The sequence below is a fragment of the Diceros bicornis genome, chromosome 12, assembly GCF_020826845.1.
Source record: "Diceros bicornis minor isolate mBicDic1 chromosome 12, mDicBic1.mat.cur, whole genome shotgun sequence".
NCBI classification, from domain to species: Eukaryota; Metazoa; Chordata; class Mammalia; order Perissodactyla; family Rhinocerotidae; genus Diceros; species Diceros bicornis.
Window position 1 is genome coordinate 42,340,155 of NC_080751.1, and position 22,758 is coordinate 42,362,912.

The 22,758-nt window shown below is 42.8% G+C and overlaps 1 protein-coding gene across 1 annotated transcript; it reads left to right on the top strand.

Annotated features, from left to right (window-relative positions):
- The first annotated feature begins 9,832 nt into the window (after positions 1-9,832).
- LOC131412020 (cytochrome c oxidase subunit 7A-related protein, mitochondrial) lies at positions 9,833-22,406 on the top strand. Its single transcript, XM_058551354.1, has 3 exons — positions 9,833-9,958; positions 20,132-20,263; positions 21,516-22,406. Exons 1-3 carry the CDS (start codon positions 9,887-9,889, stop codon positions 21,654-21,656), a joined length of 345 nt encoding a protein of 114 aa, XP_058407337.1. The 5' UTR covers positions 9,833-9,886; the 3' UTR covers positions 21,657-22,406.
- The last annotated feature ends 352 nt before the right edge of the window (positions 22,407-22,758 follow it).

Genomic DNA, 22,758 nt, shown 5'->3' on the forward strand with positions numbered 1-22,758 from the left:
GAAATGCAATGAACTATTGGACGGAGTGGTTGTCGAGGTCAGGGTGGGAAACCTGACCTGTCATTAGCAATAGAAGAACTTGTTTATGCTTCTGGCTGTAAAAATCAAAACAAGACGTTAGAAGCCCACAGAGGCGAAGCTCTACGTGGCTCAGAGATGGAGATATTAATGGTGGGCACATGCTGAGAATGACACTTCCATTTTCCAGAAGCATAAAATGGTATTTTTTCCACTGAAATTGTGAGAAAGAGAAGCTATTATGGTTCAACATTTAGACAGGCATGAAAGCACTTTTCAATACAAGTTGAAATTATTTTTTTCCTCCTGCGGCCTGAATTCATTAGCAAATGAGCTGGATTTCCTTATTTCAGGATTTGGACAAGCAGGGAGATTGTTCTTATGTCTTCTTTCTCTTTCCCACCTTGATCCCCTTAAACCTGTGCCATCTAATACCTTAGCCACTAGCTGTATGTGGCTATATAAATTAAAATCAAAATGACATAAAATTAGAAATTAAGGGCCGGCCCCGTGGCTTAGTGGTTAAGTGCACGCGCTCCGCTGCTGGCCGCCCGGGTTCGGATCCCGGGCGCGCACCGTCGCGCCGCTTCTCCGGCCATGCTGAGGCCGCGTCCCACATACGGCAACTAGAAGGATGTGCAGCTGTGACATACAACTATCTACTGGGGCTTTGGGGGGAAAAAAATAAATAAATAAAATTATAAAAAAAAAAAAATTAGAAATTAAGTTCTTCAGTTGCACTAGCCACTTTTCAAGTGCTCAGCAGCCACGAGGCTGGCACAGACATAGAACGTTACAATCACCACAGAATGTTCTATTGGTTTGCTAATCTATCTTTATTATCAAAGCTATCCGTGCATTTTTGGGTACTATCTATTGCATAGCATCTTTGTATCCTATAAGCAATTTAAATAACAAGTCAGTGAAACACTTCATAGTTTTTTCCCCTTAAATCTCCTTCGCTCCAAACCCCACCACACGAACACTCACCCGACCACCCCATGCCCCAGCTGCATGGCTACACGAGGTGGCTCTTTCTTACGTGGCCCTTCTTAGAAATGAAAAGTTCTCCATGATTTTCTAAATCAGAGGTCTGCAAGATTAGGAGAGGGTATAAATGTCCGACAGCAGCAGACGAGCATCTGGTCATCCCTCAGCCAACTGCCTCACTATGTCAAGGCCACTGCTACTGTCCTCCTTTGGACTGCCCCAGGATCTACCCTAGGTCCTTCTCAGCCTGACTCCACCCATTTTCCCTGGGGATGCCCCTTATTGGTGGGGCAGTGTTAAAGTGGCTAAAAGTTGGCCTGAGCAGCACGCTCAGGCCATAAGAGCAAAGCTCGATTTGTGCCCACAAGGTGCTGCTAAATGGCTGTGGGCCTCCAGTGGCCATCAACTCAGGTTACACGTGGCTTCATCAAGGGAATTTAACGGAAAGTGATTCCTTCACTACAATGTTTACAGTCAGTATAAAAGTAGGTTTGGTCTTTCTTGCTTTGTTTTTCATTCTGAAGCACAAAATCCTCACGGAGAGTAGTTGTTCTTCCATCATTTAACTTTCGACTCCTACCGAGCTGCTCACCCTGAAGCTTGCTGGATAAATGGCACTTTTACAACCCACCGGAAATCAAGTGCTAGTTGACTGACAGCACTACAACTCTCTTGGAAAAGTCTGTGGCCACCGCTCTCAGTTCTCTAATTTGATCAGCTCCTGGAGTGGGCTTAGCTGGGCATGGACAGCCCCCAGAACTCCTAGAGCTTGAAGGAAGTAAGCCTGCTGGCCTGGTTAGCATTCCTGTAATTAAGACCTTGTCCTGGACACTGAATGCTGGTTGGACAGGCTTTCAGATCAAAAGGTAAGTACCTGGGGCTGGCCGGGTGGCGCAATGGTTAAGTGCGAAAACTTCGCTTCTGCGGCCTGGGGTTTGCAGGTTCGGATCCCGGGCGCACACCAACACACAGCTTGTCAAGCCATGCTGTGGCGGCATCCCATATAAAGTAGAGGAAGATGGGCACAGATGTTAGCCCAGGGCCAGTCTTCCTCAGCAAAAAGAGGAGGATTGGCATCGGATGTTAGCTTGGGGCTAGTCTTCCTCAAAAAAAAAAAAAAAAAAGGTAAGTACCTCTGTGGAGCCTGGTAAGCTGTCCCAGGAAGGGAAGAATTTAGAGGCCCATGACACCCACGGGCCTCCTGGGCCTTTTCCAGGACTGGCCCTGGGCTTGCTGTGCCCTCTTGTCCATTTCTGGACTGAGGACGCTTTCCCGTACCTGTTTGTGCTGTGGGTAAAGTCTGAAAAGCCCTCTGGATGAGAGCCCTCTGGAAATGCAGTCTCATTAGCCTATTGAAAAGCAGTAATACACTATTGTTTCTGAAAGAATCCTTGCAATTAGAGCAGGCAGAGGAGAAATTATTACGGAACTAAGTTATTAGATCCGTTCCAGGGAACATTTTTTAAAAACCAAGCTCGTTTTCCTGAGAGAAAATTTAATACAATCGCTCCCTCTTTTAAAACACCTGATGCCACCATTCTCTGCCTTCATCAGCAAGCCAGCTGCCAAAAACAAGGGGACGTCGTGCTGATGTGTCACAGAGAACGTGGCTGACGGGGTGTGCCAGGCAGGACAATGCCAAGAAGCCAAAAACAATGAGAGAAAAAACAATAAAATGAGACCCACCCAGATGGTAAACAGCACCAGAGCTCAACAAACACACACACCCCTTCCAGGCTTCCATAGACAGCAGTTCTGCTGGAGGTGGACAGAAACTGCTGGGGGTCCAGGAAGCCTGGGGCACTACCCAGGGTTATCATCACCACAGTAAGACTGAGAGCCACCATTTGTTGGGTGTCTGCTCTGTGCCAAGGTTGGGGGAGGGACATATCAGAGAAAAGGATTCATAGGATCTGGCAAAAGCCTACTCTATTCTGTCTGTCCAGTTGCTACAACTATTAGAATAACAGTATTAATAACAGTAACAAACCGTTATTAGTAATAACTGCTTCAACTTAATGAGTGCTGACTATGTTCAAGGCACTCAATCCTCACAAAGTAGATAGTATTCCCATTTTATAGATAAAGAAACTGAGGCACAGTGAAGAATCTTGTGGCAGGTACATAAACCACTAATTAAACCCTGCTGCTAATTAGCATCACAGAACTTTCAATTCACTGGGTTAACAAGTCTTCATTGCACAATGATGGAAAAAGGAAAGTGATTTTTATGATTTGGGAGCAGTTATGAGCTTTTTAAACAATACACAACGTTCAAATTCAATTGTTACCTGTGTTACTCATTTTACTAAATCATTTGTTTTGACTGAGTAAATGGAATTGATTTAGAGAGACACTTATTGTAACCTATTCTTTAAATTTGTGGAGATTTTGGTAATGCTTTCAATGTTTCTTTTTAGTGGGTGTGGGAGAGCTGGGAACAGGAAGGAAGGTGGGGTGTTAAAAGGCAAACACAGAAAAGATTCTTCATAAGAAAAGAAAACACGCCCAGAAATGATTGCTCCATAAACAAAACATGAGTGCACACAGCAATTTCATGTTCTCCTTCCACCCACTCGGTTGTTCTTAATGATTCAAGAACAGAACTGCCTGGGCAGATTTACAGGCTTCGCGTTCCTGACGTCTGTGCGGAAACAAGGCTACGTGTGTTCACGGAGTGCTTGCTTCTGCTCAGGGGAGAAAACACAAACACCTTGATTTGATTTTTACCTTTGCCATGATTTAAATGAAAATAGATGCAGTTATTCTCCAATATGCACCCATGGGCTGTTGGGATATAAGAGTGGGTGCTGGGAAAGAGGACAGGGTAGCCTTGAAGTTTGGGGGTTGAATGAGAAGTGAAGATCACACTTAAACACCAACAGTCATATCTTCTTCCAGCTCTCCCCACTGTTGGAAAGCCCAGCTTCAACATAGGCCTCTCACCGGAAGCCTTTGGGTGGTTTGCATTGGTGCTTTGGCAAATTCCTCTCCTGGGTCAGAGTCAGGCGCACAGGGGTATGGCTGGGGGTTCCAGGCTCAGGGCCACTTGACTTGGGCTTTCCGAGTTTCTCTGCAGTGGTTTTGGGAACGCTAAACTCTCTCCAGTCTCCTTTCATTTAAGGGGGAGATTTGCCTTCTATTAGACACTTTACCCAGATTTATAACTTCCTCCTAGTCTTGCTTCTCAGACTACAATGGTGATAGTCACAGGCCTGTCCATTTCTTGGAAGAAGACTCAGGCTGACCTTCCCAGCCCTCCTCCCCACGTCAGCTGTTCCTGGAATCACCTGGCAGGCTGGGCCCGGGTACTAGTGAACACAGACTAGTACCTTTGCTACCTGATAATGCACTGATAATCCTGTGCTTTAGAACCTTCATCTCACCTCTGAGACTCAGAGTGGGGAAATAATTTTCCCAAGGTAACTGAGCTTGTCAGCAGGGAGAGATGGGATTCAAACTCAGGCTGGTCTGGTGTTACAGCCTATGGACATGTCATCCTCTTCAGAAGGTGATCTGAAGTGAGGGCTATGACTTTGGGTTTCTGTGTAGCAGAAACTTATTAAATGCCAAATCTCCGCTGTTTAAGAATCTGAGGCAGAAGGGCCGGCAAGTAAAATTATGGATTTGGCATTTGAAAATGATGTGATTTTTTATCTTAATGCAGATGCTGAAAGGCTGGCTATTATTTTAGTGGGACACTCTACTCCTCTCTTTGGCCTTCAAGCTTTAAAGATAGATTCCACGTCTTTGGGGACTGTTTTCATACTGAATTCCACCTGAAAGCTCTGGTCTGGCTGTCCCACGGCCTTAACTAATATTTACTACTGCTGGGGAAAGGAAAAAGCCAGGGGAAAGGGAGAAAGGGGTAGGAGTGGAGGAAATGGAAAGATTTTTAGGTTACAATTTTTATTATATCCAGCTAACTTTACACAAACACAAAAACAATGGGCTTAAAATTCTAATGTTCTGTATCATACCATATTAATTTTTGGCTTATATCAGTGACTATGGATCCAATTTTACTATTTTTACTCAATATTATTTCCCATATAGACTTCCATATATTTATATATTTTCTTTTAACTTTTTCAGCATATATCATCTTATTTAATCCTTGCAATCACCCTGTTAAGTTGAAATTTTTATTCCGTGGCTGAGAGAGATTAAGAAACTAGCATAAGGTCATAAATCTAGTGCAGGGCTGGGATCTGGACATATTGACTTTCAACAGCTATGGAGCACCCCATGTTTTTTGGATAGAGTCAGATTTTTTTTTAAGACAAAAAGTTCAAAAAAACCAAAAAGATATTTTAAGACAAAAATCTAGATTGATATGATCTAGATTTCAGGTTTAAAAGAAAACGATCCATCAACCTTCACCTTCTTGAGGCCCAGGTGTATGATTCTTAATCTTCTTTTACACTTGACTACCGATTTTCATGTCATCAGGGCGCTCATGTAAACAACTACCCAGGATAGTTGCTCATTTCTCACAGCAATGTGTGGAGGTGATGTTCATTCATTTATTCCTTCCTTCCTTCATTCATTCATTTCTCAAACAGCCCTGTGAAGAAGAATCACTATAGTGTTAACGCTAATGGGCAGAATGGACCTCAAGTGACACTTCCTATGCTTTACACTTGGAGACTGTCACTCAGTAGGCTCCTCTCATCTACACAGGGGGCGATTCAAGAATATTCTCAATTAATTGGTAGTTTGGGGTATAATTAAATTAATTTTATAATTAAATTTTTAACATTCTAATTTTTTTGCCTTTTGGGGTTTTGTATTATTTGTGTATGTGTATATGGGCATACAAAAGTCTTACATGCTCATTGTAAAATATTCCAACACTGCAGACATACATGATGCAGAGAGGTAGAATCTCCAGTAATTAGGAACCAGCCTCTGACCCCAAACTGGAGAAGGCCACTGCTAATCCTTTCATTCTATGTATAGGACAACATGATATATACTGTATTTTTATAGATGATGTTAATGTAAAATTGCACGTCTCTTGTTCTGTATCTCAACTTTTTTCCGTGCATAATTAAGTGTATTTAAAATGATTTAAAATAAATTATGAGTCATCCCTCAGCCTTCCTTAACCGGTGAAATGAAATGTGATGTGTCAAAATTGAGTTAAATCCATAATCTCAGTAGATGTGCTTTTGACTTGCACATAACGAAAAGCAGGCAGGCAAAAGTGAGACGGCTCCACACACCATATTGACATTCAACAACGAGAAGGTCAGAGCAGGGAGCTGATGTCAATATGTTCATCCTGGACTGCAATAAAGCTGTCCTGGCAACTGCAGTCCCAGCTGCCACTTCCCCTCCTTTTGGTGAGAAACGCACCATTCAGATCCTCATCTCCTTTGCTATGGAAAGACAACGCTTTAACAAAGGTTTAATTGTTTTTCACTAATATCAATATAGTCTAGATTTCAGGTTTCAAAGACAAACTTAAAATTTCCGCACCAGATAGGGCTTTATTTAACAAAAAGACTACGGGATGACAGCTGAGATTTCTAATTCTGCCGCATGAAAATTACCGAATAATTGTACGACGGTGTCATCATTCTGAGAATCATAAAGTGCGTGAAGCTCTCCATTTTATTTTCCAATATTTTCCTCGGGATGCTTTTCTTGGGCATATCAATAGCAGTTTTAAATGTTGGGAAATGTTTTCCCTCTACCTTCTTTTCTGCCAAGAAGAGGGTTGGCACAAGCCACAGTGAAAAAGGTAACACTGCCCTGTAACATGATACTATTACAGTCCATTTTGCATCAGGGAAACTACCCCAGAATGAGCAAAATCCACGTGCACAAACATGCGTCCCCAGGTTAGAAACGTTTTTCAGTTGGCAGATTTGGCAGCAGAGAAACAGTCAAGTGGGGGAAAGCAGGGCTTCCTAGAGGCCTGTCTCCCGGAGATGCCCTCCCCATGGCAAATCAGCCGGAATAAATGCTCATTACTCATATTTCTGCTCCCAACTGGCGACATCAAAGCCAGGTGGTATACGAGCCCTTCTGAAGGTAGAGAAGGATTGAAGGAATCAAAAAGAGGAGCCCACAATGATCTCCACTACTATAGGACCTACACACTTTAACTGTGCCGGACCCACTGAAAGTCAATTTTTAAAAAGTCAATTCTCAGAAAGTTGGAGAATTAAAAAAATTAAGAACTATTTCACAAGAAGGCAGTTGCTATCTATATTCAGTACAACCCAATTTAAAATTTATATTGGTCTTCCATTCACTCCCGGGTGCTTTCAGAGAGCGGCCTGCCAGAGGCCATTAGCACACAGTCCTCACAAATGGAGAAGCAGCAGCATTCTGATTCAGCCGGGGCCAGACTGCCAATTGTGCTGACTCAAGTCACTTGGCAGTTGATAAGCTTCCCTGCACTGTGAATTGTGGTCACTTTTCCTCAGAATAGGATCTAGGGAACAACCCGAAAGGATCATGATATAAAGAAAGATCATGCTTTGATGTTGGGTGGGATATGCAAATAGGAATGAGAATAGGGTGCTTTAGTGCTGTCAGAGTGTGCTGCATTTTATTTGGGAAATGAGACAAAATCTTCCTATGATCAGCCACTCCATGTGACATCCCAACCCACACTCTGCTACTGACATTTTATCTCCCACTGAACAGCCCGCCTGTTGTAACATTTTCAGGATTCTTAATTTATGTCTTGCAGGATCTAAAATCAGATGGTAGGAACTTTAAGAAAATAACCAGTGTTGACAGGCACCTTTATACTTCAAGAAGCTGGTACACCTTAGTGCTGCTAAAAGTTGGGGAATGTTCTCTACCTTCTTCTTCCAATACATGTCCAGAAGAGTGGGATGGAGATAGGGAGCTGTCCTAAATTAATTTCTCTTTTCAATCTAAACTCTATGAAAGACCTTTCCTTCCACCTAATATTAGCTAGCAAGCTCATTCCCCTTTCTTGCTATGAGTGATTTCAGCATTTTAAAAGTTAATTAATTGATTTAATTAATTTAAATTAGAATGACCAAGAAAAATTAACTAAGATTCTTATATTTGGCCAAGAACTATGGAAAAGTAAAATGACTCAAAGGTAAGATCAGCAACTTAACATTTGTGTAAGCTTTATAACTTACTGAACTGTTGATTCTCAGAAAACTAATGAGGGAAGATATGATGATGATGAGGATTCCTACTTTACGGAAGATACAAATGAGGCTCAGAAAATGGAAATGACTAGTTGCAAATCACTCAGCCTTGAAGAAATTGGGACTAAAACCCAAATCGCATGTTCTTTTCATTATATCACAACGCTGCTTTGTAAAAGCAGCAACTTTGGATCAGCTGAACATATGAATATACCGAAACCTTTTCTCTTCACAGTATTGGCAGTGCTGAACACCTGGGGCTCTTGAGCTTACATCTGCCAAAGTCGGGATGCTGGTGTACACAGTAGGTCTGGAGTACTCAGCCTTCAACTTCCTCTTCTCAGAATGGATTTATATCTATTTATCTATAATGTAGTGCTTAAGGGTACTGAGTTTCGAGCCAGTTGACTAGCTCTGCCACTAACTAATAGCTGACCTGGGCAAGTTACTTAACTTTTGTGGGCCTCATTTTCCTGTACTGTAAGATGGAGATGATAATAGCACCTGCTGCATAGGATTGTTGTAAAGATTAAACGAATTTATTGGAAGAAAACGCTATATAAATGTTACTTAGTATCACCTATCAGTTTACCACAGGCTTTTACAAATGCACTATAAATGCACCTATAATATGTTTGCGAAAACCTCTAGTTAGATGATAAAGCTAAGAAAAGCCTTGCTCCATCCCTGGAGGTAGGAAACTAGCATACTTTTATGCAGCACCTTGCACATAGTGGAGGTTTACAAACATCTTTAAATTGAACTGAAATGAATACTACCGGAACTGAAAGTGGTAGTCCCGGATCTCTCAGGCTCAAGGTCCAAATTTTTCAAGTGTTTGTAGTCCACCTCCCTTTCACTCCCCCACCTCATTTATCTCAAAGGGCAGAGGCCAGGAAAAGGATGAGTAACCAGTTCCCATAAAACTCAGGTAAGAGTAAAAAACAGTTCTGAAAAACTGCAAAATTTACGTCCTGGTGCCTGAAGCTTAGGTCAGTATATATTTCTTCTGCCCAAAGCCCATGAGGCTATCTTTATATTACTGGGGCGAAACCCCTAATAGCCCTCCATACCAAACAGCTCTCAGCAGGTGCTTCCAAATTTTATTTGCTTCCCCCTCCCAGGTTGCAGGAGAAACTCTTGGGCCGACTGAGTAAGAGCGAGGCGCTTCACGTGAGCTGACCCAGCTAGGGAAGAAGAGAAATGAGAGTAGCAGCAAGTTAGGTTCGGTAAAGGAGGAGAGGCCTCAACCCAATGACGAGATGGCAGACCGACAGCACTAAATCTCCTCGCCTGTCGAAGAGTTCTCACCCCGCCCCAGCCCCGCTCCTCCCGCCCAAGGCCCCACCCAGAGTCCGCCCCACTCGACCCCGGCGAGTCCCTCAGCTTCCGGCCTCGTCTGCCAGGCGCTTGCGCATTTCCTAAGGTGTCTTGGCACTGCCCGAATCTAGTTGTAGGGAAAGAGGGAACCTCGTATTTTCTACAGACCCAGATACAGCGGCTTTTCGCGCTCTCCTAGACTATTTTGGCCTTTCTTGGTCCTGAGAACCCGGCTTTTTGTTCTCTTATATGACTTAAGAGAGCATGTTTTAAGTTAGGCGCTCTCCGGGCAGCCCGTCTCCTGGCGCAGGGTCCTTGGACTGAGTCTTGGGGCGACAGCCGGGAAGGCAGGGTCCTTCTTTTGAGCGGTCGCGCAGGCAGCGGCTGCGGGAAGCCGGAGAGCGGGCATCATGTACTACAAGTTCAGTGGTTTCACGCAGAAGTTGGCGGGAGCATGGGCTTCCGAGGCCTACAGCCCGCAGGTACGGGTAGCGCCGCGCCGGCTCGGACAGGGGAAGTGGTGGCCCGAGCCTCTGCGCCAGGCAGTCGCGGCGCCGGAGCCGGGCGAGGTTTTTCCCCGTGGTGCGGTTTAGTTCGCCCTGCACCTCCGGTGACTCTACGCACCCGCTTGCCGCGGCCGTGGAGGCTCCACATTCTGTAGCTGCTCCCCGGGTGGGGCTGGCCCGGTACGGAAGTTGGGCCTGACACTCAGCAGGGGTCAAGGTGACCTCCGGGGTCGTTGCTTGTGGGTCGTGGGGTGGCTCGTGCGGTCTGTGGGGCCCAGAATGTAACCCGGCGGAGACCGAATTTCGCCCCTGTCTTTTTTAAAGAATTCCGTTTTCGGCCTGTTTAGTGTCCCATTGTCATCCCGCTGCCGCAGCCCAAAAGGCAGCTTCATCCAAGCACGAGATTGGAGAGCTGAGATGACGGCACCGAGGGAAAGCCATGGGGGCAGGAGGGGCTGTATGATCAGAATTAGGAAACTTAACGGGTTCTTTGAGATATCCAGATGAGACTGGGCACTTACATGCAACGAGCTTATACCGTCCCAATTGTAAAATGGTTGACGGCTGCTCATTATTTGAGTGGTCTGAAAAGTATTCTGATTTAGTCTCCAGCTTGTGGTGTAGAGATTAGGTACTTTAGAGTCCCAGACTCTTAATTTGGGCTCAAGTCCTGGCCTTGCTGCTTTTACTTTATGATCTTGAGCAAGTTAATTTATTGTGAGTTCAATTTCATGCAGGGCAGTTTTAGTACAGATTAAATGAGGTGTGTGTCAGCTAACTACCAGTCTTTGGCAGGTGGTTGGTACTGGATAAGTGGTATCTGTTCTCTAGAAGATGAGTCTGAGATACAACTATATTCATTCTTTATCTTCATAGAATGGTGTGGGAAGGGTTGAATGCAGTTGGAAAACTGGATTGGAATAGTAAGGGGCCCAGGTGGGGTGTAAAGAATGCTCCATTATTGTTACCTCCTCCTCTTTCTGTGGGATGCTACAACTTTCCCAAGGGGGAGGAGGTTTAAGAATGATTTCAGTATACGATTAGATGTGGTTAACTAGGATAGAGAGGGCAAGAAGAAGGGCAAGTTTTTGGGGATTGTGGGGTTGGGGAGGAAGGGTCCAGGTTTATAAATGTTGAGTCTGAGATGATATGGCATGTGTGTGTGGTAGCAGCTGGATTTGTGAATAAAGAGTTTAATAGATCTGGGTGGTTTCAGCCCATAGGTGGTGGTAGAATCTGTGGTGGGGAGGAGATCATCCAGGGAATATATAGGGAAGAAAGGTGGGAATATGATTAGACTCAGAAACACGAAGGCAGGGTAGAGGAGGAAAATTTATCAAAAGAACAATCCAGGATTAGAAGGGAAACCAGCGTGGTGTCACTGAACCAAATTGGTAACGAGGCGTAAAGAAGGAATTTCAACAGTGGTTTCTTTTACAGATTATAGGAAAATAGCCATTTCTATCATATCTGCTTCTACTGTAAAGAAAGTGTATTTTCAGTGCACAGATCTTGAATGTTACAGTTTGGTGAGTTTGACAAATGCGTGTACTCTGTAACCCACACCCCTATTAATATATATAACATTACGTTACTCCTAAGAAGTTCCCTCTTACACTTGCCCTGTCAATCCCCGTCCACCTTGCTATTCTGACTTTCATCAATATAAGTAGGTAGTTTTGACTATTTTTGGATTTCATATAAATGGAACCACGCAGTATTCTTTTGTGTAAGGCTTTTTTTCCTCAGTAATTTTTGGTTCATTCATGTTACATGTATTAGTAGTTCCTTTTATTGCTGTGTAGGATTTCATTGTATGAATACATCACAATTGATCTATTCTGTTGGTGGTTGTAGATGTTCTTTTAATAGAGTTTTCGCATAATGTAGGTTTTGTTACCCAGTAAGGAAAAAGGGAAGTTGCAGACTAAAACTAACACATGTTGAAATTAAATTGGCACTCAGAACAGAGATTACCCTGAGATGCCTTGGGTACAAATAGGGCTTTCAGATTTCTAGCACCTCTTGAATTGTGTTTCTCTTGAGAATTTGAACTTCTTAGTACTTAAGGATTTCTTAAGTTATGTTGAAAGAGGTGATATTGTGTAGGCTTTATATGAATTGTAGATTTCAGAGTGATTGTGACAGGCATCCACCAAACCAGGTGTTCTGACTTTGGTAATAAGGAGTACTTCAATTTATTCTTTCTTGGAAACATTAGCACACTGTAAAACGTAGGTGTTTGTAACTTTCCATATTATGTACAGTGAATAACCTAAGGTGCGTTGAATAACCTGATATGGAAAAGCTCGTTCTTTAACGATAGTACAGGTAGAGGTTTATAAATCAACTTGATGGCAAGTAATTGTGGGGAGAGCATTTTCCTTACCTTTCTGTGTCAAAAATAAATTGAGGCCAGTAAGCACATGTGTATAGTGTGGTTTTTGGATGGAATGTTCTGTTTATATCTACTAAGTCCATCTGGTCTCATGTGTCATTTAAGACCAATGTTTCCTTATTGATCTTTTGCTTGGATGATCTATCCATTGGTGCAAGTGGAGGGTTAAAGTCCTCTACTGTTAATGTGTTACTGTCTATTTCTCCTTTTATGTCTGTTAATTGCTTTATATTTTTAGGTGCTCCTATGTTGGGTGCATAGATATTTACAAGTGTTATGTCCTCTTGTTGGATTGTTCCCTTTATTGTTATGTAGTGCCCTTCTTTGTCTCTTGTTACAGTTTTTGTTTTAAAGTCTATTTTTTCTGATGTAAGTATTGCTACCCCAGCTTTCTTTTCATTGCTATTTACATGGAATATCTTTTTCTATCCCTTCACTTTCAGTTTGTGAGTTTCTTTGGGTCTGAAATGTGTCTCTTCTGTACAGCATATATATGGGTCTTGTTTTTGTTGTTGTTGTTGTTGTTGTTGTTGAGGAAGATGAGCCCTGAACTAACATCTGTTGCCAGTCTTCCTCTTTTTGCTGAGGAAGATTGGCCCTGAGCTAAGATCTGTGCCCATCTTCCTCCATTTTGTATAAGGGACACTGCCACAGCATGGCTTGATGAGCGGTGCGTAGGTCTGTGCCCAGGATCTGAACCTGCAAACCCCGGGCCGCTCAAGTGGAGCATGCAAACTTAACCACTATGCCACCTGGCCAGCCCTGGGTCTTGTTTTTTTATCCAATTAGCCACCCTTTGTCTTTTGTTTGGGGCATTTAGTCTGTTGACATTTAAAGTAGCTATTGATAAGTGTGTACTTATTGCCATTTCGTTACTTTTATTCTGGGTGTTTTAGTAGTTCTTTGTTCCTTTCTTTTCTTGCTCTCTTCCCTTGTGGTTTGATGGCTTTCTTTAGTGTTATGTTTGGGTTCCTTTCTCTTAATTTTTTGTGTATTTATTGTAGGTTTCTGGTTTGTGATTACCATGAGGTTCGTATATAATAATCTATGTAAATTGCAATGTATATTAAGTTGATGGTCTCGTTAAGCCTGACCTCTTGCTCTACTCTTTTACTCCCCTTCTCTCACATTTTATGTTTTCGGTATCATATTTAACCTCTTTTTTTGTACATGTGTGTCCATTACCCTTTTATCATGGAAATAGATAATTTTAGTACTTTTGTTCTTTTGGCCTTCATATTAGCTTCATAGGTGGTTGATCTGCTACCTTTACTGTATATTTGCCTTTACCAGTGATTTTATTGTTTTTTTTTTTTTTTTTTTTTGATAATTTTCTTATTCCTACTTGTGGTCTTTTCTTTTCCACTTAAATAAGTCCCTTTAGCATTTCTTGTAAGGCTGGTTTCTTGGTGAGAAACTCCTTTAGTTTTTGCTTGTGTGGAAAACTCTTTGTCGCTCCTTCCCTTCTGAATGATAATCTTGCCAGGTAGAGTATTCTTGGCTGTAGGTTTTTTTCTTTCAGCACTGTAAAAATATTGTGCCACTCTCTTCTAGCCTGTAAGGTATCTGCTGAGAAGTCAGCTGATAGCCTTATGGGGTTTCCTTTGTATGTTATTTGTTGCCTTTGTCTTGCAGCTTTTAGGATTCTCTCTTTAATTCTTGACATTTTAATTATAACGTGCCTTTGGCTTTATCTTGTTCGGTGCTCTCTGGGCTTCCTGTACCTGGATGTCTGTTTCCTTCCTTGGGTTAGGAAAGTTTTCAGCTATTATTTCTTCAAATAGGTTCTTTGCCCCTTTGTCTCTCTCTTCTCCTTCTGGGACATCTATAATACAGATGTTGGTGTACTTGATGTTTTCCCAGAGGTCTCTTATACTGTCCTCATTCTTTTAAATTCTTTTTCTTTTATCTGTTCTACTGGGGTGATTTCCTCTAGTCTTTCATCCAGCTCACTCATCCATTCTTCAGTATCATCTAATCTGCTACTGAGTCCCTCTTGAATTTTTCATTTCCATTATTGTAGTCTTCATTTCTGATTGTTTTTTTTTTTATATTTTCCAATTCTTTGTTGAAGTTCTCACTGAATTCATCCATTCTTCTCCCAAGATCAGTGAGTATCCTTATGACTATTTGTACTCTTTGTCAGGTTGATTGTTTATCTCTGTTTCATTTAGTTCTTTTTCTGAGGATTTGTCCTATTCCCTTGTTTGGAACATATTCCTTTGTCTCCTCATTTTGCCTCTTTCTCTGTGCTTATATTTATGTATTAGGTAGATCAGCTACATCTGATCTTGGAGAGGTGGACTTATGTAAGAGATGCCTTATGAGGCCCAGCAGTGTGTTTCCCTCTCATCACCAGTTCCAAATGTTCCAAGAGTGTCCCTTGTATGGGCTACATGTGTCCTGTTGTGGCAAGGTTGCTTTTGTTGCAGGTACATGGGGAGGCTAGGCTGTCCCCCTGGCTGGCTGGTTGTAATGCTCAGCTGTGTGTGGCTGCTATTGTTACTGAACCAGGTTCATTTTTGCCTTCTGCCCAGAAAGCCAGACACCAAGATGATGAGATTGCAGCAGAGAGAGGGTTTAAGCACAAGGCAGCCAAGTAAGGAAAACAGGAGAACAAGTCTCAAATCTGCCTCCCTGAAAATAGGGGCTCGGATATTTATGGGGTAGAGGGTGAGGTTGTCTGAAATGTGGAGATAGATGATTGGAGGTGAGGAGAGATGAGATAATTGATGATCTGCGCAAGTGTAGTCAGACTTCATGCCTCTTCATAGGACACATGTTCACAAAAGGGCGGCATTGGCATGACCTAAGGGTGGAGTTTTTCGCCTCTTGACCTCAAAAGGTCGCTTGTCGGACATCTGCACGGGCCCAGTTGATAGGTTGGTGGTCTTAACCGGCCTGAAGTGGACAAGGGGCTCTAATTCCTGCAAAACAGCTCCAACATCCATTACCATGGTGACCCAGGCTTCAAGGAGATGTTATCTAGTGGGAGTCAGACAGTTAACAATGGGCGGGGGAACAACTAAAAGCCACAGTCAGTAATTGCAAGAAGGAAAAAAAACCTTTAGTTCCTAGCTACTTAATGAACAGTGGCTAACTGCCCATTTCACTATGGTCCCTTCAGTCACTTTATAGGGTGTAGGGAGCCCCAGCACAGTTGGCTGCGAGGTCTTATAGCACATTCCTGCTGCAGTTTTTCTAAGTGAGTAGGCCCCCAGTGTGGCTGGTTGCTAGGCTCAGGGGCTTACAATTGCTGTAGGCCTTCTGCCTGCAGGGCTGTTGTCAGCTCTCACAGGAGTACAGGTGGGGGTGGGGCTGGCCCCAGGAGTGGCAGCACACAATTGTTTTGGGGTTTGGAAGGTGGGGCCGATCCCCTATGTGGCTGTTTGAGAAGCACAAGTCTGCTGCAGCTGACAAGCCCCCCTGCCTGCAGGTCCACACACCCCGTCAACACAGTCCTGCCCCGACCCACAGAAGTGGACCCACTAGTCCCACTGCAGAGTGGTCCCACACACTCCACCACCACAGGCCTGCCCCTCACGCATGCCCTGCCCTGCAGAAGTGGCCCCAGGACCCACTTGCTTCGCTGCAAAGGTCCCAAACACCTTGCCTCTGTAGGCCCACAAGTTGCCTAAGGGCTTGCTGTTGGCTGGGGCCAGTCCCTAGGGCAGGCTGCCTGCCTTGGCTGAGCTGGATTAAATTGGTGCTCTAGTGCGTGGGGCTAACAGGCCAGGGAAGAATTCCAAAGGCGTCTGCCAGTGTCGGTGTCAGCACGCCTGTACTAGGTCACAAAAATAGCTGCCACCTGGGGAGGTGGTCCCAGCCTGGGAAGGTCTCACCTCTTGCCGAGATGCACCCAGAGCCTGTCAAGTGAGTCTTTTTTCACCAAAGGACTGTGCACCTTTCTTGTGATTTTTAGGTTGCTTTCTGAAATGGGTGAATTTGTGAGTGGGCCCTTTAAGAGCAGGCTTTTCTTTCCCTTATGTCCAATAGCTTTTCTGGGGGTATTCCTCGTTGTTGTTAATAGCCAGAAAAGCCAGATATTATGACACTTGTCTAGGTTGTGCTGAGTCCAAAAGCTGCTTATTGTGGCAAAGCTCTCCTGCTTAGATCCCTCATTCCTCTAGGGAATTCTTACCTTAAGATTGCTCCGGGCCATGAAGCGCTGCCGCTAGAATGTGGCTTTTTCCTCTCCAGAAAGGAATTTCTGCCTCTTCCACCCCAGTCAGCACTATCCCTTGTTTTGAGGGTTCTTTTTATCCAGTTTTCGGTTCTCTCAGGAGTAATTGTTCCAAGAGTAGTTGTAAATTTGTTGTGTCTGTGGGAGGAGGTGAGTTCAGAGTCCTCCTCCACAGCCATCTTCCCAGCCTCAGATTGTCCAATAAGCACATGAAAAGATTGCTTAACAGCATTAGGTATCAGGGAAATGCAAATCAAAACCACAATGAGATACCACTTCACACCTGCTAAAATCAAAAAGACTACAGGATGTTGGTGAGAATGTTGAGAAATTGGAACCCTACTACATTGCTGGTGGGAATGTAAAATGGTGCAGCCACTTTGGAAGCAGTTTTGCAGTTTTTTAAAAAGTGAAACATTTTTACCATATGACACAGCAATTCCTCTCTTACTTAAGATGGCAGAGTGGTAGTCTAGCTAGGTAAGGGGAAGTATGAGAGTGAAGGAGGGGAGGGGGGCTGCCAGGGCATTGTTGTGTAGGTAGGTTTGGCTGTGGTAGATGGAGGTAGATCTTGAAGGGCTTAGGATGGTAGGACTTAATTTTGTGAGAAAAGAGTAGGAATTTACAAAGCAACTTGATGCACAAAGTTATGGTAGAGTCTAGTCCAGAGGTTAAAACAAGGGCATGCTTCTTACCTTTAGTTTCCTGGAAGGTTTATGATGGAGGAGCAAGTATCGGGACCAGAGCTATGCTTTGAAAACCAAATCTGACTGGGAGAGACCAGTGCCAGGGATGCCTGTTACACCCATAAAGTAGTTCAGGGTCCTCTGAGTAGGAATGGAGAAAGTGTCAGAGGTCTGAGAGATAAGGACTTGACAACTGATGAGGGAGATATTGAGGATGAGGAAGGGGGACTCCAAGATGACTGGGTAATGGGAGGATGGTGGTGCTTTCCACAGAAACGGAGCTCCTGAGTAGGCTTATGAGAGACTGGGTGAATGTTGGACATGCAGAGTGTGAGGTAGCTGGCAGTTAGAAATGAAGAACTTGAGTCACTGTGGATTGAAACTTGTTTCTAGTCCTAAATCAGGGTGAAAGAGTTCATAGGATTCTATGATTTAAAGATTAAAATTTTTTTGTATAATTCTCTTATTTCTCCATCCTCCTTCCTCCTCCCCAAACCTAAAAGATAGAAGAAAAGGAAAATTTTGGGCCAGTCAACTTTGAGGGGGAAAAAGCCTTGTTTACTTTTCTCTTTAAAAATTTGGAGCAACTAAAATAGACTAAGAAGAACTCAACTACTAAACGTGGTTATGGTTGAATGGCTCTTAAGCAATTGTACAGGTAGTGATTGTGTAAACAGCTAAGAGATTCAGTATTAAAAAGCAAAAACCTGTGATTTCTACTTGGTCTACAGTCCACTTAAGAACACTTTTCACTTCTTGTTGCTCTGGGAAATGTGGGAGGCTCTGCCGTCAAGTCCTGATTTACGTGAATTTGGTTCTGAAATATTCAAGTCTGTATTTGTGGTGAAGCTATAGATTTCCTTAGCTTATTTATACATTCTGCAAATATTTCCTGAATATGCTCTCTATTCCAGTGGTTTTTCCAAGTCTTGGGAAAGAAGAACAGTGAACAATAATCCTGCCCTCATGGGGCTTCCGTTGCAGTAGGGGGAGACGCAGAAAAAGGAGCAGATGATAGTCTGTTAGATGGTGGTAAGTGCTGTGGAGAAAAATAAAGCACGAAAGGGGGATAGGTTGTTAGTGTAAGGGAGAAGACATGCAGTTTTAAAAAGAGTAGTAAGGGCGGGTCTCACTGAGAAGGTGACATATGGGCAAAGACCTGAAGGAGGTGAGGGTGCCTGCCAGTCATGTGGATACCTGGAGAAGAGCATTGGAGGCAGAGGGAACATGCCTGGTGTCTGGGAGGTTTAAGGGGCTAGTCCAGTGGGCTGGGGTAGAGAAAGGGGATGATGTAAGTGGGGCTTGAGGGGTGCATCTCATAGGGCCCTGGAAGCCATTATAAGAATTTTAGGTTTTGCTCAGTGAGATAGGAGGCGTTTGGGAGGGATTGAGCTGAGTAGTGACATCCTCTGTTTTAACACAGTCACTGGTTGCTGCATTAAGAGTAGACTGCAGGGCAGCAAGGGTGGAAGCAGGATGACCAGTTAGGAGGCTGTTGTAAAAATCCAGGGGTCTAGACCAGAGTGTGGATTGGTGAAGATGGGTGAGAAGTATTCAGATTCTGAATATATTTTGAAGGTAGAGCCAAAAGGGTTTACAAATGCGTGAGCAAGAGGTATTAAGTATAATTCCAAGGTTTTTGGTCTGAGTACCTGGAAGGAAGGTGTTGTCATTTATTGAGATGGGGAGACACACATTTGAGGCTCATTCAGTGGTTTTTAGTGTATTCACAGATAATGTACAACCATTACCATGTTAATTTGAGCATTTTCATCACCTCGGAAAGAGATCTATACCTTATAGCTGTCACCCCCTGTTCCCCACCCTTCAGCCGTAAGCAACCACTAATCGACTTTCCGTCTCTGTAGATTTCCCTATTCTGGACTTGCATATGAATGAGATCGTGTAATACGTCGTCTTTTGTGACTAGCTTGTTCTCCTCACTGTTAACGTTTTCAAGGTTCATCCATGTTGTGTCATGTATCAGTGCTTCCTTTTTCTCCCCTCTTAGGTTCTTTTTAAGCCTGTGTGTTTGTCCTTCTTTATCCATGTGGCTGAGGGAGCTGCAAGTAGTAAACCTGTGATAACCCCCACATCTCCTTCAGTTTCTATTTATTTAGTACCTGCTGTCTGCCAGACACTGCTTTAGGCGCATATTTATTATTTCATGCAGTCCTTTCAGCGGTAGATATTTTGTGTATGTGGTACATGTGTACTCGCATACACGTGTCACAGATGAGAACGCTGAGGTTTCCTTTTTATTTTTACTGTATATGTTTTTTAATTTATGGGCTTATTAATGCTGGAAAGTTCAGTTACTCTACTATTATTTTTTTGTTTTCTGGTCCTGAAAGACAAGTCTCTTACCATTTCAGGCTCTTCAGATTGAGATACTTCTTTACTTTGTATCTGGAAAGTTTCTGAAGTTCACTCTTGGGTTAGAGATTCCGTGTTAGGACTTCATCTCACCCAGAAGAGAAAATGGACAACCAGGTCTCTTTTGAAATCTAACCAAAAGTTTGTACAGATTATAGATCTTTTACTGGTTTGATAAGAAGATAGACACAATAGGTATTTCTGGAAGCTCAGATTGGGCCTTTGTTGTTATTTCCTCCTTTCACCCCCTCCCCCCTCCGCCATTGTAATGGCAGGGAGGTCTTGACAGGATTTGCTCTGGGAAAGTGGACTAGGGTGTTTTGTTGAAAGTTTAAGGACTTGAAAACTTAAAATTAAAGGCCTCGTGATACAGAGTTGGAGAGACTTTCCTTCCCTCTTGTGTGGTTGAATGACTGCCTCCACTATTCCAGACAGCCTGCTCCTTGAAAGGTTTGTTCAGATGCCCAGACATACTTTCAACTTGACATTTTCCTTTTTTCCTACAGGGATTAAAGCCTGTAGTTTCCACAGAAGCACCGCCTATCATATTTGCCACACCAACTAAACTGACTTCTGATTCTGCTCCGTATGATTATGCTGGGAGAAACAAAGTTCCAGAGCTGCAGAGGCTGTTCCAGGTGAGAGAAGACAGTCTAGAACTGAGAAACCCGTAAAATAAATAGGCTTTAAAAAACCTTATGAAACTGAGTCTTAGTCTAGTTTACTGCTCACTTTCCCTCTTTTTCCTTGGATAGAATTCTCTTGATTTTAGTTTGAGCCGTAAACTAGTAGAAATTTATGTAGGTAGAAAATGATAAAAGGGGGGAGTGATTAATTTCCTCATCTGCATTTAAGGGTATGCAGGTTTTCAAATTGCATTTATAGTTACCTGATCATCCATTGGATGGAGGAAGTAATAGCATGTATAATGAATAATAACACTGTGAATAATCCGGTATATGTTTGGCTTTGTAACACATGTAGTGACTTTTGGCCATGAGTTTTCTTCTAGTTTTTTTTGCTTGCTTGATATTAAAATTCACTGAGCTGCTGCTAGAAGTGGAGGAGGCTCTCTTGGGTTTGCTGATCAACAGAGAGAAGCCAGAACAGGATTTTAAAATAGTATTAACGTTAATCTGCATACAGATAATTGAAAGGTCAGTGACCCGACTACGTACATCTCAGGCGCCGTGGAAGTTGGCAGTGCCTGTTCAACTGCTTTTGCTGGAAGGTAGCTTCCCCCTCCTCAAAAATATGTCCAGAATCAGGCCCAGCTTGGGCACTTTTGATCAGTTTAATCCCTTTTTATCTGATAAGAAAGGCTTGAGCAGGCATTTGGGGTCTTGAGTTGCAGTAGGGAGGGATTTTGGAGACTGTGCAAAATAAAGGAGTCTCATTATTAAACTGAGGTTTAACAGCTTAGTGGAAAGAAGGCAGTTGAATACAAAATGGACTTGAACCTGTTAATTGACCTACTATGCTCAGACTTTTTCCACTAATGATCAGAAGTCAAACTAAATGTAGAACTAAATGTGGAGCATTTCTTCTGCCTATAGTTCTTTGTTTAGCTGCTGATTACCTTTGCCTTGTAAAAAAATTCACCAGTGCTCCTTTCCTAGTTAAGCAATATATGATAAATTCCTTAGAAATTTGGAATTTGTTGCATGCATGTTCCTGAGGCTGCATTTTGGATGACTTCGGACTTACAAGCTTTAGCGACATTTGTAAGAAAATATACTGGTATTTCAGTTAGCATTCTAATGGATTAGGGCTTTTCCCACTGCAGTGTGTTGATGGATTAGTTATCAAGTAGAGATGTTTGTTCTTGATTAGCCTAAATTGTGAAATCTTTTTCATATCAACCATTCCTTGTTAATTCTTGCTTTCAAGAAATCCGATGGTGTACCCGTACACCTGAAACGGGGCCTGCCTGACCAAATGCTGTACCGGACCACCATGGCGCTGACAGTGGGAGGGACCATCTACTGCCTGATCGCGCTCTACATGGCATCACAGCCCAGAAACAAATGAGTTAGGCTGCAGAGGACTGGTTTGCTTTTTGGCATAAACCCTTGGAATTTTCATTTTTCATTGTAAAGTTTTCCTTTTTTACTTGAATGGTCTACTTAACATTTTGCAAGAAAAATAGGAAGATATTAAGACAGTATTTTGGTTTGTTTATGAAATGCACATGGCCTGTCAGAGCTCATTCGACAGTTAAAACTGTTTAAAGAAATGCTTCTGCTCTCTGAGCTTGGCTCCTGATTTCCCTGGAGGTTCTGGACGAAGGTTGCACACAGGCTCATTAAGAGCAGTCTGTGCTTAGGTCCTTGGGGACTTATGGTGGTGTTTTTGAGCAGGGGTGCTGAAGCCTTTCTGGATTTGGATGTGACTGAGGAAGGAAGACCAAAGCCAAGGCCAGGCACATGAAATGAGGGGTTTGAGTTAGTAGTCACCTTGGGGATTTTTCCATCTTGCAGTAAAATGTTAATAGAAATTATCTGCAGCCTGCCTGTATTCATTGGGTAGTTTGTTTCAAAGGGTTATTTGCCTCATCTCAGATCTTTAATGAAATTTTGTGTGTAATTGTTATGTATTTATTCCACCATGGGAACAGAGAACACCTGTTTAGTGTTGCACTTTAGACCAATATCTGTTTTATTAATGCAGCTGTGACACAAATTCTCCTTTACCTTTTAAAAATGTTATGGCTTTAAATTATGATTTATTTTGATTATGGAATAAATACATGGATTAAAAAACTCAAGTTTGAAGTCTTTTTAAATGACCTTTCAGAATAATTTCAGAACACCAGTGGCATCTTAAACCTGAGTTTAATTTCTTTTTTTTTTTAATTAGACACCAGATAATCTTTACAAGACATTTCTTCAGAGTCAAGTAATAGGAGGCTAATGGCATATTGATGATTACCATATGGTTTCTTATAAGAAACCTGCTTGTTCCTTAGTGAAATGTGCCTGTAACACACAGTTCATTTAGACATAATTTCCTGTGCTGTCACAATTGGTGGACTTCACATACCCTATATTAAGGCTGAAAAAAGGTGTAATTTTATTATATATAAAGTGGTGGTCTATATCTTGCCATAGCAAAGAACAGTGACCTCTTACTG

Excerpts from the sequence above, each read along its gene's own strand:
- LOC131412020 (XM_058551354.1), top strand. The coding sequence starts at position 9,887 with ATGTACTACAAGTTCAGTGGTTTCACGCAGAAGTTGGCGGGAGCATGG. Across the intron at positions 9,959-20,131 it reads CCGAGGCCTACAGCCCGCAG|GGATTAAAGCCTGTAGTTTC; the intron begins GTACGGGTAGCG and ends TTTTTCCTACAG. Across the intron at positions 20,264-21,515 it reads AGCTGCAGAGGCTGTTCCAG|AAATCCGATGGTGTACCCGT; the intron begins GTGAGAGAAGAC and ends CTTGCTTTCAAG.